Here is a 16,195-nt window from a genome sequence, read left to right on the forward strand (position 1 = left end):
CATTGAGCATGCTCAAACCATTCAAGGCTTTATACACCTCAATCAGATCACCTCGCAGGTGCCTAGTCTCCAGACACTGTAATTTGCAAAACTTAAGCCTTTCTTGGTAAGAGCAACCCTTTGTTCCGTTCACTAATCTTGTTGCCCTTCTCTGTACTCGTTCGAACAGCCCTACATCCTTCTTAAAATGAGGCAGCCAGACCTGTATACAGTACTCAAGGTGTGGCCTGACCCTTCTAGAAAAATTCTTGTATATCATTGACAAGAAACCATGAGCTACACTTGCAGACCGTCTGCACTGCTCAGAAACCTTCATATCTGCCTGCACAATTACCTCCAGGTCCTTTTCATTCTCTACCGCTGTCAGTGTAGAACCACAGAGTTGATACGTTACTCTGGGGTTACTGCTTCCCATATGTAGTACTTTACATTTGTCAATGTTAAACTTCATTTGCCACCTCTCAGCCCATCTGCTCAACTTTTCTAGATCCTGTTACAGCAGCGTACTGTCATTAGTGCCCTTAACAATCTAGATGCAAAATAGTCATTTAGTTTTTTAGCCACCTGAGTAGGATCATCAACAATTGAACCATCGATATCAAGTGCACAAATCTGATTCATCCCTTTCCTTCTAGAGTTTACATAGGTAAAGACCACTTTGCTGTTTTTCTTTGCATCCTTTGCCAAAGATTTCTCATAAACTGCCTTTGCCTGCTTAATCTCCTTTGTAACTTGGTTACAGACCATCTTATATCTATCACAGGCTTCCATGTCACCCATTAATTTATATGTATCCCATGCATTTTTCATCTTTGCCATATGTCTCATTAGTTCATCTGACATCCATTAGGCCTAAACTTTGAACAATATTTCTTATTTGGTATGTAAAGCCTAGTAGCTTCCAACATAAATTCTTTGAATTCTTCCCATTTTGAATTTGCTGTTGGTTACATTATCAGTTGGTCCCACCCTATAGAATTTAAATACTGTCTCAGACCGCCGTAGTCTCCTTTACGAAAGCAAAAACCCTTCCCAATTAGCTCTTTGAATAAATCCCACTTCAGCACACTGTGATCACTGCCCCCTAGTAGTTCCTTTATCTGCAGATTCTTAATGCATGAAGAATCACTACTGATAATCAGATCAAGAGTATTTCTCCTTCTAGTTGCTTCCCGAACATGCTGATGTAGAAAACAGTCATCCAATAAATCAGTTCATCCCATAAAAGTTCATTAGCCATTTTCAATCCACTGCCGGATGAAGGCCTCTCCAGCAACTTTCCAGTTCCTTCTGTTTTGAGCACTGGCCATCCATTTACTACCCACAAACTCATGTATTTCATCTATCCATCTTCGCCTTTGTCTTCCAGGTTTTCTTCTAGCTCCTCTTGGGTACCATTCTGTTATTTTCTTAGTCCATCTGTCTTCAAGCTATGTGTCCTGCCCAAGACCATTTTAGTTCTTTAGTTTTGATAAGAATGTCCTTTACTTAAGTTTGCTGCCTAATCCATGTGTTTCTCTTCTTATCTAACAGTCTGATTCCCAATATAATTCGTTCCATTCTTCGCTGTGTAGTTCTCAGCTTCTCTTCCATTCTTTTGGTGAGTGCCCAAGTTTCACTTCCATAAGTCATGGTGGGGAGTATACATTGGTTCATTATTTTACGTTTCGACAAACTGGGATATTGCTCTTCAGTATGCGACTATATTTCCTGAATGCTATCCATCCAAAATTTATTCTTCTCTTGACTTCCAGCCATTTATCATTATTACAGCTAATAACTTGTCCCAGTTAAGTATATGACTCCACCTTTTCAATTACTGCTCCTTCAATCATTATTTCCCTTTCTGTGGCATACTTGTTCATCATTACTTTTGTTTTAGCCATATTCATCTTTAGTCCAAAATCCTTACTAACTGTGCATAACTGATTAAGATATTGTTCTAATTCTTTGGGATCGTGGCGATATACAAGATTTCCCATAAACATTTTGAAGATGGGCAGATTTCATAAACTTGACGGTCTCTACTTAGCATTAGTAGAGCCATATGATGCAAGAAAGCAAGCTTCCGTCAGATGACCACAATGTCATCTGCAAATCGTAAATGGTTTAGGTACTCTCCGTTCACATTGCCTCCTTTCTGCGACTAGTCTAATCTTCTGAAAGCTTCCTCAAGGGCAGCAGTAAACAGCTTCGGAGATCTTGTGTCTCCTTGTCGAACTCCTTTCTCAATTTTAAATTTCCTACTGTCTTTGTCTAGTCTAATGAAGGAGGTAGCACTCACATATATTATCTTCAAAATCATAATACGTGGGGTATCTATGCCTTGTCTTTCCAGTGCCCGAATCATGGCCTTATGCTGTATGGAGTCAAATGCCTTTTCATAATCTACAAATGCCAGGCATAATGGCATTTTATATTCATTTGCTTCCTCCATTAACTGTGATATTACCTGACGGTGATCCATAAGTGAGAATCCTGTCCTAAAGCCAACTTGCTCTTTCGGTTGATTCTCATCAAGTATTCTTTCTAATGGGCCAATATAGCCGAAGTTGCTCTTGCGCCATTAAACCCCAAAAATAAACAACAACAATATTCTTTCTAATCTGTTAGTAATGACCCTTGTAAACAACTTGTAAATGTGGCAACCTGTAACAGGCCTCTGTTAGTCGCCCTTTACCAGGAGAGTTGGATTAATTCAAGTTAAGGACTGATTACTAAGTCCTTCCCAGAAGTTAACGCTCAGGGTAGAGGTATGTCGACATAGTTTGCTCCAACTGTGCAGTCAAATTTTGATTAACAGGTCACCTTTCCATATTCGATAAATTGAACGAGTTAGGGTTCTGGCAACGGACACAATGCACGTGTGGAATGTCAGAGGAATGCAACATATTTTGGGTAACTGTAAGGCTTCGATGATCTCAGATAAAGACTGGTGGAAGGATTGCAGGATATGCGTTCTTTGACTCCAGGCTGTGAAGAGACATTGGTTGGGACTAGGTAAAATTTTGGGGTGTTTCAAGTCTCTGAAAAGAATTTATTCAGTAGCGTACTGCAGATGAAGCAATATTCTGGCAAATAAACTGTGCAGTCTGTATCTTCAGATTGCTCCTCAGAACGGTATTTCAATTTGAATTAACAGAGTAAGTGTAGGATGTGCAGTGCCGTTCAGATTATTGGTGGACCTTGCCTTTGCACCAATCAGCTTATCTTGGTGCTAATGAATATACCTATAGCTTTCAGTATATTATGCATTTCAGGTCGATGCACTTGCGGGGAAACTTTATTCTGTAATCGTCCACCTGAAAGTTTGATTATGTTTATACCTTATATTTTCTTGCGGTGCAGCTGTGTGGGTCAAAAATGGCAGCTAATGACAAACGTATATTTCATTTTTCCGTCGTTCTCATGCGAAAAAATACAATGACGTGACGAAAACAGCTTTTCTGTCTTGTTGCAGCTCGATGTGATATAGCGGCCACTCTGAGGAACTCGTTCAAATTCTTCAGTGTGCAAGAGGAATGATTGAAATATCTGTTCTTCGAACTACAACTGATCTACAGGAACTAATCGTGTTGCGGTGGTTCAAGCTGGATTGTTCCTTCTTGTGTGTGTGTGACACCAACTAATAATCTCAAATGATTCATCAAAATATTTTGACATGTGCAGATGAACTTTTTGCCTGTTCTCTGTAATAGAGTAAATTGTATAGTTTTTTTGTGATATTCTATGTAAAGTAAAAAAAAAAGTAAAGTGCTGCCATTATCAACCCACTGCAGGATGGAAGCCTCCTCAACAATTCATGCTGAAGGAAAATAGACCATAATCTGCCACGCTGGTCCAGTGCGGGTTGGCAGATCGACCGTATTCAGCAGTCAGGGGCTTGAACCCCGGTCTACTCAAAGAGCGCGTGCTACTGCACTCGCGCTCTTGACCACTCGGCTACGGAGGCCTTTATATTCTATGTAGGATAAAGTAATTATGCGGTGAGGTTGCTGATTTCTGTCAGGTACTGCCTGATACAATAAACAATAAAAAAAAAAGTATTCAATATCGTCTATAGGTATTAAGTTTTTTTTTTTTTTTTTTTTAGGAGCATTAGCAACTAAGGCCATATTGCTCCGTGGTTATGCGACAGTCATTCCCTGACCTTTCTGCATCCTCCGTATTTGGTGGTGACAGGCTCGAACCCGATCTAATCAATAAGCGTGTGCTACGTACTGCTGCTCCTTCCCACCTGGCTACGGAGACGCCATATAGGTATTAAGCACTTAAAGCTATAGTTGTGAGAGCCTTAAGTGCTTAAGGATTGTGAGAACACAACTATATTGTGTTCTCAGCCTTCACATTAGACTTGAATTTCTGTAATTGTAATTTTCAGGAAATGCACGTCAAGGAAGGATGTTCCAGGGAGTAGATGGGCTACATGATAAAGAGAAGTTGGTGTTGTGGATTTTGAGTTGGAGAGTGAATGGATGCCGACTAGTTGTGGCTCATATATAAACATGTTTGGTACCACTGGGGAAATACAGATGTCATTCAGCAGAAATTGAACATCTATGACACTGACTACAGACATTGTAAGAGATGGGTCATTGATTGAAAACAGACTGAAATGGAAAATGCACTTCCCAGTCCGTAAGATGGGCATTTCTTTAGAACTGCCCATCTTTAGAACTCTATTCTTTCCACACGAGTTTTCCCTGCTCAGTGGAATGAATACTCTGTGAGGCCACTGCCTAAGGTTAAAGCACCAACAAGCCTAAAAGATTTCAGACCAATCTCAACTTCTTCCACCCTCCTCAAACTTCTAGAAAAGGTACTCCTTCCGGCATTAAACAAACAGTTGATGCCACAGAAGCCGAAACAGTTCCATTTCGCAGTTGAAAATAGATCCACCATAACAAACCTCATGGCCGCACAGACATCAATTCTTCAAGCCTTCGAAACTAAATCTGAATTAGCTATAGTGTACGCTGACATTGAAGCTGCTTTTGACAGCCTAGAGGTCACAGCCCTTCTCAGACTCCTGCAATTCTTCTTCAGGATTAATGGAGACCTACTAGCTTTCCTCACCGCCTTATTGAAAAATAGAAGTGTCCACCTCACTTTGAAGAAAACCCACTTTACAAGAAAAAGTAATGGAGGAGTCCCTCTAAAGTACCTGCCCGGCAACCCAAAGGTCGCGGGTTCGATTCCCGCCTCGGGCTTGGATCAAAGTACTGCAAAAACCTTGGGAGGTGCAATATGGCCACAGAAGCCGATGCGCCAACAACTACCAAATCAAAAAAAAAAAAAAAAAAAAAAAAGGAGTCCCTCAAGGTGTCCTGTCTGGCCTTCTCTTCTCAGCGATTCTGATTCCTTTCATGAGTCATCGTGATGATGCTCTAATATATGCCGACGATATAAAGTTTCTTACCCTAATCCCACCGTCTGCAAACCCAATGGAAATTACGTCTTCCATCACAGAGAACTTGACCACTCTTTCAACTTACTTGAAGATGTTTGGATTAAACCTTAACCCGTCAAAATCTGCAATAATGACTTACTCATTGAAACAGCAACCAACAATAATTCAACCTTCAGTTTTAGGTACTCTAATTCCAGTGGTTACCTGCCATGAAGATCTCGGGGTATATTTTGATCCGAAGCTGAAATTTAATGATCACACAGAATACCTCCGGAAGCGTTTTAACACCCTACGCTGGAGCGCGAAACAACACTTACTTCATTCCAACGATGCCGCAACCACTACCAGATATCTTCAAGCCACTGTTTATCCGGCTATTTTATATGCTGCTGAAATTTGGGCATCTGCGTCGCCTTCACTTCAAAAACCGGTGTTCTCGTGTGAATACTGGACCCTGAAATGGGCCACAAATAAGCATCGCCGACCCCCTCAATTGAGAACAACTGACATGGCTGAGCAGCTAAATGTACCCAGGATCCCGAGGTTAATTGACAGCAGGCGTTTAATGACTGCAGTAAAAATGTACACAGGAGTAATAAACGCCCCAAACATCTGGAATTTCTGTCAGTGGCACAATCCTACGCCATCCTTGAGGTCAGAGCCCACACTAATCCTCAAATACAACCGGTTGAAACTGTGTAGTCGGTTCCTACCTGCCCAGGCACTCCCCAAAATTCAGGCACTACTCCGTCTTGGAGTCGACCTTCAGAAATTAGCTACCGACTACAAATACCGTCACATGCTCCTCGAGTGGATTCCATCTGTGGAACTGGGATAATTTCCTCCATATGACGTTTAGTCCTCATTTTTCATTATTACAATTTACATGTTTGTAACTCATAATTTACATGTTTGTAACTCTTAATTTCCATGTAACGGTAATTTTTTTCCTTTTTGCCAATTAATTTCATTTATAATTTCATTTATACTGTAAAACTCCTGGCCATGTCGCCGTGTTGAGTATTATTGTCTCTAGTACATGTCCTGTACTTATTAGCAATAAAGAATTTATTTATTTATTTAACTTATGCTAAACTCAATCTTAGTAATGGCAAGAGCAACTTCTTCAATTTCATCGAATTTGTAACTTATGTTATTAATTGAGATGAGTAATGTAAGCCAACATATTACCGGCGGATTCACATTGATTAAATCCATATTAACAATCATTGATCACATGGAAGGTTTCTAGATAGTTTCAGATTTAGCCAGTTTATGGACTTTTCCATTACTCTGTAAAGAATTGCAATGGGGTTGGAATCGTAGAAAAGAGATTTTTACTCTCTTTTTGGAACTGGCTGGATATGAAAAATTTTCAAACAGAAGGAAAAATACTAGTGCGCTAACGCGACAGAAGAAAAGCACAGATTTCAAAACGAAGTGCAGAAATACAACAGGACTTAGAGCCTTTATATCTTTCAGTTGGATATAAAAACATATAAAAAACACTGACTGGAGTGTTTTTGATATGGTAGATGGCTGTAACAAGCCTTGGAAGAAAAGTGGAATGCAGTTAATTTAACTTTAATTCAACTGAGAATGCAAAAGAACAGTCAGCCTGCAACAGAAGTAGGAGCATAAATGGACAAGTTGCAGTCATTAGTTTTGGTAAGTTTTCTTCTAATGGCCTGTTCAAGATAAGAATGTTCCTTGTACATTCTTACCTTGAATCTTATCTTGAACTATCACATTTATTGGAAAACCAAGGTTTTCCAATAAATGTGATAGTTCAAGATATTGGAAAACCAAGGTTTTCCAATGAATTTGCTAAGGATGTTCGATATTTTAGGATGGATGTAGAATAAACGATTTCATTCCCAAAACGATTTCGCTTGCCCGATATGAGCAAACGTTGGAATCAGAATATTAAAACAGTATTCCAGCAAAGGGAAAAGTAGAATGATCCAGAATCTCCTACATCATCCCATTTCACATTCCTGTAATGCCAGGCAACAGAAAGCTGAGTGAGAGACTAGTGGAGAAGGATGATAACGATCACCACCAATTTGGACCTGACATTGAATGTATAGTTTGTAGCTATATAGCGGCTGTTTTCTGGCAGTCAGTACCAAGGTTCTTCCCCAACTCCACGTACTAACTCTATGAAGTATATTGTTCACTGTAAAGGCCAGAATATGTATGTGTAGCATTGTACAGTTCCTCTGGCCATATAGCTGCAGGGCCCCCAGGGGTATTAGTAGGGTTTTAGGAGCATCAGCAACGGCCATATTACTCTGCATATACTGTCTGAAAATTGCGTTACGTGATCGATTTTGTTTGCTGAACGAAAAATCGAGTTTCCAAAAGAAAAAACCATGCTACCCTGAAACTGGCTGACTAACTCAACCGCGTTGTGAAAAAGGCCCATACAAATTCCTCACGCCAATGGGACTCGAACTCTGGTCTTTCCAACCAGGTTCAGAGAGGCCGGTAATTCTACCTTGCTACCCACAAAGGTTCCTTTGGGGGGAGGGGGATACGTTGCCTGTCACTACCAGGTGGAGGTAGGCTAGGGAGTAGAGACGGCAAAGTACTGGCTGTACCCAACAGGAAATCGCCTGAAATTTTTATGTTGGGCTCAAGAAAAAAAATATAATCGAGCTCAAGGGTATAGTGTAAGAATGGAATAAAGTTGGGAGACAGAAGAGTGGTTTTAGAGAAGGCAGCTACTCAAGTTCGATGCAGAAAAGCTGCTCCACCAGGCAAAAGAGAGGGGAATAAGTCCCCAGGAAAAGTAAGCAAGTCACACTGAAAGAGCCATAAGAGCCAAATGGTGGCCAGACACATGGTAGTGGTCAAAGACAGGTTGAGGAAATCCTACTCCAATAAAGATCAGGTTAGGGGCTGCTCTAACTTGAGCAGATCCAACTATGCCAGGGCTGAGTTAGCAGGCCAACCCAGGATCAAATTAGCGTGGTCAAGCAGTGGAGATATCAGGTCCACATGTCAATTCCATGTTGGCTGACTGAACGTCCAGTCCAGATGAAAACAGTCAGTCAGAAATATCAGGTGAGAGTGGTCATATCCAAGAGGTAGTTCCATGTAATGTGCCCATTCAGTGTCATCTGTTGAGTTTCCCCTCTCTTGACATTTGGGATTTACCTAAGATTGCATCATTGTTTCCAGGGCAATCTGCTGGTAAACAGTTCCTGGGCAAAACTTTGAGAAAACATGGTATTGTTCTTCCTCATTGAGATGTTCACATCCACGTGGTGGGGCATGAATCTTATTTATCAACATGTGTATTTTCATAAAAACGGGAAAATATAACAACAGGTGGTCCCAGTTTTTGCAAAGGCTTTGGTCACTCACTATTCCCAGAGGCTAATTTATCATTTATGGAACCATTGCCCAGTATCAAAATGTGGCATACAATCTCGTGCAAAACCAAGCTGGAACTTTAGGGAATATTTATGCTATACTAGGAATGAATTTTTTGGTAAATTAGCCATTAGGTGAGGCATTCAATCTACTTTGCCAGATGTAAAGGTGGGCCACTAGAGAAAATTTGTAATCCCTTGGAGAGGCGGTAGTAGATACCCTTATGAATCAGCTCCAAGTCCTGGCTGGGAGGACACCAGCCAGGACCTGAAGTGCCGAGTTGCTTACCAAGCAGCAAGCCTGGGTTATTATTGCTCAGGTATACCAGACTCCAGCACAGTAGGTAATACACTGCTCAACAAAATTAACAGAAAACGTCTCTTATTTTATTGTGAATAAAGTAAAATGGTTATGTTCTAATGACACCAGGGGTTTCCCCCATCTCCACATTGTGTACTGTTTTTCTGTCACAGAACTCTGTTTAGGTCACAAATTTTTCAAAATGTAGAAATTTTTCAAACCACAATGGGTATTGTTCTGTTTTGGAATGTGGTTTGTTGTTTCTCTGACCTTTTAGGCCCTGTTGGGACCAGCCATTGCCCACTCTGCCACAAGGAGGCATTTCACTGTGAATAAAGTGTAAAGTATGTTAGTTTCCATCAGGCAACTAACACACAGAACTGTGTGGAGGCCAGAGATTTAAGTGTTAGGAGTGGTCTGTTGTGTAATGTTATGTTCTGTTGTTTCTCTATTAGGCCCCACAGAGAAACAACAGAACATTAGGCCCCTATTGCCCGCACTTTTCCACGAGGAGACAGGTCAGGCATATCTCTAAATAGGCCTACAAGGCTGGGACAATTCATATTAAACAATTAGACTTTACACCAGCCGGTATTCAAATAAACAAATTCCAATCCTGCAACTAAAACACTTTAATCTACAGAACTAACACCTCTCACCTACATAACACACCCCATAATCCGGGCATTTAATCTCGTATACCACCCCACTGTTGGCTTCTTTCGTTATGTGGTCTTTGACACAAGATATCACTGTGTACAACCTCCGTCCAGGGAGTTGCACACAGCGTATCTGGCACCCCCGAATTACTCGTGCAATGTGGTCTGAAGGTCAGGCAGCCAGTAGATTGAGTACTTTGGCAGGCCCCCACCACCCAATTTCCGAGGATTTCAGCGGCAAGGCCTATATACACATATACGTATATATAAAAAAGGGAGGAACAGTAGAATTTGGAAAGGCCAAAAGAGATTTATGAGAAAGCAGTAGAATTTTGACGTGATTAGAATTTGGCAGCATTGTTAGGGGCATACTCAACTTAGTTTAGTTAGAATGGGTGGTGGAGATTCAAGACTGGGGGAAACAGAAGGATGGGGACGAAACAACAGGCATCCCCAAAGAGGTCATTGGGTACAAGCCCCACCAGGCGAAGTATGGGGGAGGAGACAGATACGAGTCTTGTCTCCCCTGCCTGGGGATGGGGTGTTAAAGAGAACCGGGTTTGAGTACCCAGTTCAGATCGCCAAATGGAGTGTTGGCAGCACAGCTGCAGTATATCTCCATCAGTGATCGCTGTCAGGTCGATGTAAGTGCCAAATCCGGTAGGATGGTCAAACTGCCCATCCTTCTACAGGGGTAGAATTTGTTAGCTGGCAGTGGGGGGGGGAGACATTTACTTCCTTAACAATCTGCATTCTTACTCTATTTGCATTCTATTTTTATACTTTTTTCTTATACAGGGTGTTTCAGTTAAACGTTTCAGAACTTCTAAGAGGGGTAGGGTACATCCTGACAACTCGAGATCATATACCAATGGGCAGAATCGAAAATTCCGAGCTTTAGTGCAGGGAATCTTAATTTCGCACAAGAACGCCAAGTTAGTAGGATGGATGATTACACGAACGCAGAGTTAGCCGATATGCATTTGGCGTACGGGGCTGCAAATTGTAGTGGGCCAGCCGCACAGCGTTTGTACGCGGAACGATATCCGACGAGGCGTATTCCCAGTCATAATTTCTTTGCAAGACTGCACCAGAGGTTAGCTGAGAGAGGTTCATTTGAAAGAGCTGACAGGGTAAGAACAGCACGGACTCCAGCCGTCGAACAGAATGTGCTGCAGCATGTACAGGGGAATCCAAGAACGAGTACACGAAGTCTAGCAAACGCAGTCGGGGTTTCCCATTGCAGCGTCTGGAGGAGTCTCCGAGAACAAGACATGCATCCGTTTCACGTGCAGCGTGTCCAGACACAGCAACCGGAGGATTATGCACCTCGTATTGCTTTCGCACAGTGGTACCTTGGAAAATGTGCTACAAATCCCCTTTTTGAAGTGTTGATTGCTGAAGTGTTGTTTTCCGATGAGGCATCCTTCACGAGGGAAGGAATTTTCAACACGCATAACGACCATATCTGGGCGGTCGAGAACCCGCATGCAATACGATGTCGTGCAGCACAGATTCGATTTTCGGTCAATGTATGGGCCGGTATTATGGGAGATCACCTCATCGGACCTTACCTGTCACCGTGTCGTCTAACCGGACCTATCTACTTGATCTTTCTGCAGCAAGTATTGCCACAACTTTTGAGAGATGAACAGATTTCTGCATCGACGCAACAGACAATGTGGTTCCAACACGATGGAGCCCCCTGCCCATTATAGCGGAGATGTTCGTAACTACCTGGATGTCACATTTGGTCAACAGTGGATCGGACGTGGTGGTCCCGTGCGTTGGCCTGCTCGGTCACCCGACCTATCATGTCTTGATTTTTATTTCTGGGGTCATATGAAATCGCTAGTTTATGACACCCCTGTTGACAATGCTGAGGAGCTGGTTGCAAGAATCGCAGTAGCTGCCGAAGAAATTCGAAATTCGCCTGGAGTATTCCAGAATGTTCGGATGTCCATGCGTCGGAGATGTGAGGCGTGCATTGTAGCCCGTGGGAGAAACTTCGAACACTTACATTAATCCATGTACCTTTTGCTTCTTTTCATGTATTATTAAAACGATTTCTCACTAACGGTCTCTTTTCTTTATGGTGCTTCTGTGCACAACACCGCTTCAGGAAAGCATTTCCGACCCCACATTGCTATATGATTTCGAGTTGTCAGGATGTACCCTACCAATCTTAGAAGTTCTGAAACGTTTAACTGAAACACCCTGTATATTATGTTTTTTTCCCTGTTAGTTTAAATATATATATAAAAGTAAAGTAAATTAGAATGATAATTAAAAAATAAAAATAATGGCAAGGCAGAAGAGCGAAAATAGTCAAAATTAAACATAACGATCAAACCAACAGGGAGGGAAGAGAAGGCTAACAAAAGTAAAAATATTGCAGCAGAAACTCTCCAAGATAATTTAGAAATTCCAAATATAGGGTGGCCACTGAAAGACAAGGGTTTGAAAAAGTCATAACTTTTTAATTTTTGATCTTTTTTATTTTCTTTTCTTACAGGTTATAGAGCATCCCTTGAAAGCCAATTAAATAGAAATTTAATGGCATCCCTCTGACGGGCACCAAGTTCAACTTTATGTGAAATATCACCAGCAGCAAAGTAAACCAACCACAATAAAATAAAACAAAAATAAACCAAAAAATAGACTGACCATTATGCCCTATCTCAACAGAGGACCACAAGGCCAATAATGGTCAAGGAATCGCTGCATTTCGATCGCTAGACAAATCGCCGCAAAGGCGAGTCGATCAAAAGATCAGTCCACCATCCGATCCCCCAGATCGAACCGCCAAACTCAGGTAGGCTCCGCTTTACGATACTTCCATTTAGTTTAACACTAACGGCCTTTTAAAATAATAATGAAAAAAAAAAAAAAAAAATATATATATATCTGATAATTAAAATAAACATGATATTTAAAATAAAAAACATCAGCCAGTAGTACGGCAAAAATGCAGAGCGAAACGAAACGCAAAATAATATAAAATAAACAAACAGGGAAGGGAAAGTAGAGATAATAAGACAAAAAGGTAGTCGATAATCCCCTGTATAATTTAGTCATTAAACCCAATTAATAAAAACGTTGTAAATTTAAAATAATGCCAATTATATATAATTTAGCGGTACCCCCCTCGAAGGTACCAGTTCCAAAAGACGTGAAATATCACCAAAAAGGGGTTAAAGAAACTACAAAAACTAAAATATCAAAATAATAGACTGACCATTATGCCCCATATCGACAGAGGACCACGAGGCCAATAATGGTCATGGAATCGCTGCATTTCAATCGTCATACAAATCATCGCAAAGGCGGAAATATCGAAGAACCAAACCACCCTTCCATTCTCTGATAGATCAACCAATGCAGAGGATTTGCATGGCGGTGGTCCTTATGCAGCGAGAAATAATCTATAGAACAAACAGCACTCTTAATCAGAGCCACACCACTGACATAATGCAAGCTTAACCAGCTTATATAATAGAAAGGAAATAATAGATGGCGGCACAGGCGCTGCTTATTTAGCATATCAACCCACTACTACCATTAATTTATATTATGTGAGGTAAAAGTTAGGCAAAAGTAATAAAAATAAATAAATATGAATATGAAGCTATCATTAGAGGCAGCAAATGCACATCCTCCACATGAAGCCTAATTATATCTGATAATTAAAATAAATATGATATTTAAAATAAAAAACATCAGCCAGTAGTACGGCAAAAATGCAGAGCGAAACGAAACGCAAAATAATATAAAATAAACAAACAGGGAAGGGAAAGTAGAGATAATAAGACAAAAAGGTAGTCGATAATCCCCTGTATTCTGTCATCCATCCATTCTGTCATCCATCCATCAACCATCCAAAGAACAGATGTGCCGCCCTCTATTCTTTTCCTTTCTATTATATAAGCTGGTTAAGCTTGCATTGTTAGTGGTGTGCTCTGATCAAGAGTGCTGTCTGTTCTATAGATTATTTCTCGCTGCATAAGGACCACCGCCATGCAAATCCTCTGCATTGGTTGATCTATCGGAGAATGGAAGGGTGGTTTGGTTCTTCGATATTTCCGCCTTTGCGATGATTTGTATGACGATTGAAATGCAGCGATTCCATGACCATTATTGGCCTCGTGGTCCTCTGTCGATATGGGGCATAATGGTCAGTCTATTATTTTGATATTTTAGTTTTTGTAGTTTCTTTAACCCCTTTTTGGTGATATTTCACGTCTTTTGGAACTGGTACCTTCGAGGGGGGTACCGCTAAATTATATATAATTGGCATTATTTTAAATTTACGTTTTTATTAATTGGGTTTAATGACTAAATTATACAGGGGATTATCGACTACCTTTTTGTCTTATTATCTCTACTTTCCCTTCCCTGTTTCTTTATTTTATATTATTTTGCGTTTCGTTTCGCTCTGCATTTTTGCCGTACTACTGGCTGATGTTTTTTATTTTAAATATCATATTTATTTTAATTATCAGATATAATTAGGCTTCATGTGGAGGATGTTCATTTGCTGCCTCTAATGATAGCTTCATATTCATAATTATTTATTTTTATTACTTTTGCCTAAGTTTTACATCACATTATATATATATATATATAAGAAAATTTGAAAGCGCAAGAGTAAACGCAGCATGGGAAGTGGGTAACTAGACGGTGCTTGTGTTGACGTGTTGCGAGCTGTGCCTGAAATTTTAATAATTTGTGTTTATTAGTGCCTTATTATTTTAAATAAATTGTACAACCATGTCTTCTAAATGTAGTGATGAATCTATGCCTGCACGCATTAAAAAAAAAAAAGCCGCAGATCTCTAATGATTGAAGTAAAAGGACATTATTCATCAAATGGGATCTGGTGAGCAGCGTTTGGGGGTATGCAAGACCTTAAATTTAGCACCTTCTATTGTTATGACCAATATGAATAATGCTGAGATCAAGCAATCACATACAGGAATCGTTAATGTAAGCATTTCAAGAATTGATTCAAGGCGTGTGATAATGGAGAAGTTATCAGTGCTGTGAATAGACAAAATGAATCAAAATAACATACTTGTAACACAGACAGTTATGGACAACACTAGGTGCTTGGTCAATGAAATCAAAGAGGAATTTTGAGGGACTGAATCATTTTCGGCTAGCAGGGGCTGCTTTTCCCGGTTCAAAAACTGAACCAGAATTCACAATGTAAAAATTACTGGTGAGGCAACTAGTGCAAACACTGCAGGTGCTAAGGAATATTCTCTCATATTCCAAAAGATAATGGATGAAGCTGCTAAACCCCAGACTTGGTCTTTAAGGTTGATGGAACAGGGCTGTACTGGAAGAAGCCTAGTAGACCATACGTAGCCTGTGAAGAGAGGTTTGCTTCTGGTTATAAGGCTGGAAAAGATCAGCTTACATTAACATAGCTATCTACCAAAGTAGTTTAATTAATTAAATTGGCATCGTTTTGGTTTTTAACTACTTTGGTAGATAGCTATGTTAAAATGATGCTTTTGCACTAACCTACATATTAGTCATTCTACCTCGTAGCATGAGGCCTTTGCCCTTAAATACTTTATAGGCTAAATGGTACACCAATGTTGGTGTACCATTCAGAGAATTGAAATGTTATGGTCATTGTGACTCGCCTTCCTGTTTTCTGGCACTCTAATAAGGCATGCGTGACCCAGACCCTTTTAGTGAATGGTACTCTTCATACTTTTGTCCAGAGTTGGCTCAATTTTGTGCAGCAAACAACTTGCCCAAAACCGTTTTAGTCCTCAACAATGCTCCAGGACATCTAGCCAACCTTGAAGATATCCCTGGCAATGTTCTGAATGTTAGGGTCATTTACTTGCCACCCAACACCACCTCACCGTTGCAGCCAATGGATCAGGGTGTTATTGTGATCATCAAGGCATACTATTTGCGTACAACCTTCAAAAGGATTGTCGAGGCAGTGCAGGCATCTAATTCAGTGACTATGAGGGACTACTGGAGGTCTTACAGCATCCTTAAGGCCATAGGTAACATTGCTACAGCATGGAAAGAAGTGTCGCAATCATGCATGAATGGCATTTGAAAGAAATTGTGGCAGTGTCTTACTTTTTTGAGTTTGAGCCAGTTTCAGCAGTTGCTTGAGATGTCACTCAGATGGCTGGGGATATTGGCCTTGACAAGGTTGACACTGATGTCAGTGAGTTGCTGCAAAGCCATGGTGAGCCTTCCAAACAGGATTCTGAGTAAGAGCAGATTAGATTATGCCAATTAGGACCCTCACCACAAAGACACTTCAATCAGCTTTAGCACAAATACAAACAGGCTGTGAAACTGTGACAATGACGCAAACTGGGAACACAGCTCTTCCGTCCAAAGAGCGGTTAATAACATATTGAAGCCCTACTACAATATATTAGAAGACAGACTCAACAGAAGCATT

General features: G+C 40.6%; 1 protein-coding gene across 1 annotated transcript in view; it reads left to right on the top strand.

The window, feature by feature from the left end:
• Coq9 (ubiquinone biosynthesis protein COQ9, mitochondrial) overlaps positions 1-12,326 on the top strand; it is a 159,112-nt gene extending 146,786 nt beyond the window's left edge. The window contains exon 8 of the mRNA XM_090381378.1: positions 12,266-12,326. Within this exon, the coding sequence (XP_090237504.1) occupies positions 12,266-12,295 (30 nt within the window). The 3' untranslated portion in view covers positions 12,296-12,326. The remainder of the gene's footprint in view (positions 1-12,265) is intronic.
• The last annotated feature ends 3,869 nt before the right edge of the window (positions 12,327-16,195 follow it).

This window comes from Mastigoproctus giganteus, chromosome 9, assembly GCF_048544385.1.
Source record: "Mastigoproctus giganteus isolate SK-2022 chromosome 9, ASM4854438v1, whole genome shotgun sequence".
Lineage (NCBI taxonomy): Eukaryota > Metazoa > Arthropoda > Arachnida > Uropygi > Thelyphonidae > Mastigoproctus > Mastigoproctus giganteus.